This window comes from Arachis ipaensis, chromosome B06 (genome assembly GCF_000816755.2).
Source record: "Arachis ipaensis cultivar K30076 chromosome B06, Araip1.1, whole genome shotgun sequence".
Lineage (NCBI taxonomy): Eukaryota > Viridiplantae > Streptophyta > Magnoliopsida > Fabales > Fabaceae > Arachis > Arachis ipaensis.
The window spans coordinates 107,984,803-107,987,893 of record NC_029790.2 but is presented as its reverse complement, the minus strand read 5'-3'; the positions used below and the strand labels follow the sequence as shown (position 1 = coordinate 107,987,893).

Here is a 3,091-nt window from a genome sequence, read left to right as displayed (position 1 = left end):
AATTTTTAGTTATCATTTGACTAACACTAAATTAATTTTAACAAATATTTTTTATTAATTCATGTATGTAAATTCTAAAAGATATAAGTACAAACTGTATTGATTTATGTGTACAAAACTTTGATAAATATAAGTACAAACTATATGCTTCTTGTGTACAAAACTCTTATAAATATAGGTATTATTATTAACCAAATGCCGGTAAAAAATGATAATATTTGAAACTAATACCCTATGAAGCACAGACACTTCGCTGAGTTGCCATGTCCGCATATCAGACACATTTCAGATACGACACTCATCAACACTTATCTAACACATGTCTACTATATCCAACTGTCTTAATAAAAAATAAAATTATTTTCTCCAAACACGCTTAAACATGCTTAAATACCATCACGTGTCAACATATCCAACCTTATTCTTAACATATATTTTTAAAATAAATTTAAAAATAATACATTATTTTTTATTAAAACAAAAATATAGTTTAAATATTTTATATAATTAAAAATAAAATATTAAAAATAATTATAAAATTAATTTATATTTTAATATTAATAAAATATCAAAATATTATTATAATTTATTTAAAAAATATTTTATATTTTATATATATGTCGTGTGTTCGTGTTGTATAAAAATTTTAAATTTGTATGTCTTAAACATTACTTTATATTTTATGTTCATACATGTTCTAGTATCTTATAAAATTTTAAAATTTATAAGCCAACATACCCCATACCTGTATCGTATCCATGTCTGAGCATCATAGCTAATGCCCTATTAACATATAAATTTACCAACATGATTGCCGTACAGGCGTACACAGTTTCATTTCATTTCTTATTTGGATGAAACGGGTAAATTGGAGCTCATCCGATAACGTCAACATGGATTTTATCACGAGGAATCCGGTTGAATTGAATTAGGCTCTACTTTGGTGATGACTTTACCTATATATAATTAACCGCTCAATTGAAAAAAAAAATAATAAGAAGAAAATAAAAGAAAAAAGCTTTACTCTACACATTTTTACCATCAAAGTACATTTACAAGACCTATACCAAGTTCCTCTGCAAGCTCATCCCAAACAGGAAGAAGAGTGAAGGCCACAAGAAAAATAGCAGCCGCCACAAGCGTCTTTCTCCATGTTCCAACCTCTGTCACATCGTTTAAGCAAGGTTTTTCCGGTGTCCTCTGCCAAAAACAAAAAAAAAACAAAAAAAAATTATCACTTCCTCAGAAACAAACAAAATAAAAACAAATATAAACTACTCTTCAGCTCAAGACTAACTGTAAGTTAGTTCCATCATTTCCTTGAATTCCTTCTGAATGAGAAGACGTACATTTCCATACAAAATGCTATTTTGCATTCGCTCTTGTGAATTGTAACTCATTTTAACAAACTGTGTCTTTTAAGTTTTAACCATTGATTTGTGGGGGAAAAAAATGTGGTAACTAAGTCCAACAAAAAATTAAGATACAATTTAGTGAGTTTCTCACTTTCTCGGAATGAGTCACTAGAACTGAGTACAGATAAGACTAAATTAATACCTGACATAATATGACATAAAGCCCCCAAGGAAGCGAAAGAGGTCCGCCAATCTGTCGAGAATGGGAAAAATAAAAAAGAAAAAAACTTATTTTCGTCATAATAGGGGAAAAAGTGACGAACTACATTAATATCAAATCAAGAAATAAAATAATACAACACAGAACAGTTCAATCTGACCATGCTACAAGGATGGTTTATGGGGGTCAGTGACTCCCCACCCCTTCAAAAGTCAAAACACAAGACTTTGGTTTGATTATGCGTATGCTTTGTTTTATCTAAAAGAAGATATCAAACATACCACCCCTAATCCAAGCAATGTATACGTGGTCAAGCCAAAGCCCATTAGTGCACCTTTTCCGAAAGCACCCTGAAGAAACATGTCATTTTTTAAGACTTCAATCATAATGCTCACCGTATATTTAGGATAATTTTGCACAACAAATAGGAACAGAAGTTTTTCAAATGTGAGAAATACACATAATATTCCTACTCTCTGTCAGAAAAAATTCACATCTTCCAGCAGAAAACATGCTATGATCAAGTATCCAAATTCTATCCGTATTAGGTTCTAAAAATTTTATACAAGACCTATTCATAAAAAATGCAGGTAAAACATGAGTGCGAGCTGGTTTGAATTTTGACCATGTGTCACCTCGGGACACAAAAATACGAGTATCATTGCTCCCACTTGACCACTTGTGTAAGTGTACATGGAAGACGGAATGAAACTCATTGGAATGAGACACATTGGTAACTTACTAAGGGGATTTCTTAAATGTAATGTCTCTATGTGATACAGACTAAATAAAAGGTGTGAAATTGTCATCAATCATCTTCATAACCAAGGAGCCAACAACTAAGCTTGGCTCCACTAGGTAAGGTCAATCGTATGGAGCAAACACTGCCATAGGTAAGCTTGTCCCCCACCTTCACTTTTCATTATCTGAAGTTGGAGAAATAGGGACAGATCAATTTTCCTCCTCTTAATCTTCCCATGATACCCAAGTAAGGAATGTAGACCAATGCCCAAGTAATACCCTGTTGATAATCTTGAAATGGCTTCTTGTCAACAATTAGCTCGGCAGTTCCAAAACCACTCTGGACACTTGAGTATTTATCCAAAATGGCTTACCTCAGTTGTAATTTGCACTTGAGACATACAAATGAAATATTTTTACTTGAGCCCAACATGTTGAGCATAAAGTAAACCCTCATTTTTTCCCTTAGCGTTATGCTACTCATTATGACTCTGTTTGAAATTTGGAAAGGAGGGAAAATGAAATACTTCGCAAGTGTTTACCATGATTGAAGTTAATATCCTAAGACACTGTTTTCACCTGTGATGCTTTATATATCCTATTATCTCAAATGAAAGTGAAACTGATGAAAATTGACTAGGAGGTACGACAGTGTATGTTTTAAACTTCAAAGTAGACCCACAATGTGTTACGTCAACTCAATCATTTCCAATTACCTTCGGAAATATGACAATAGTACAGCAAGAAAATTTTTTTTTTCTATGCCAAAAAAAAT

General features: G+C 31.9%; 1 protein-coding gene across 1 annotated transcript in view; it reads right to left on the bottom strand.

Annotated features, from left to right (window-relative positions):
* Positions 759–3,091, bottom strand: part of LOC107647219 (probable zinc metalloprotease EGY1, chloroplastic) — a gene marked incomplete in the record, with an annotated part of 7,021 nt that continues 4,688 nt past the window's right edge. The window contains 3 exon segments of the mRNA XM_021104754.1: positions 759–1,200; positions 1,558–1,608; positions 1,857–1,925. Of these exon segments, the coding sequence (XP_020960413.1) occupies positions 1,042–1,200; positions 1,558–1,608; positions 1,857–1,925 (279 nt within the window).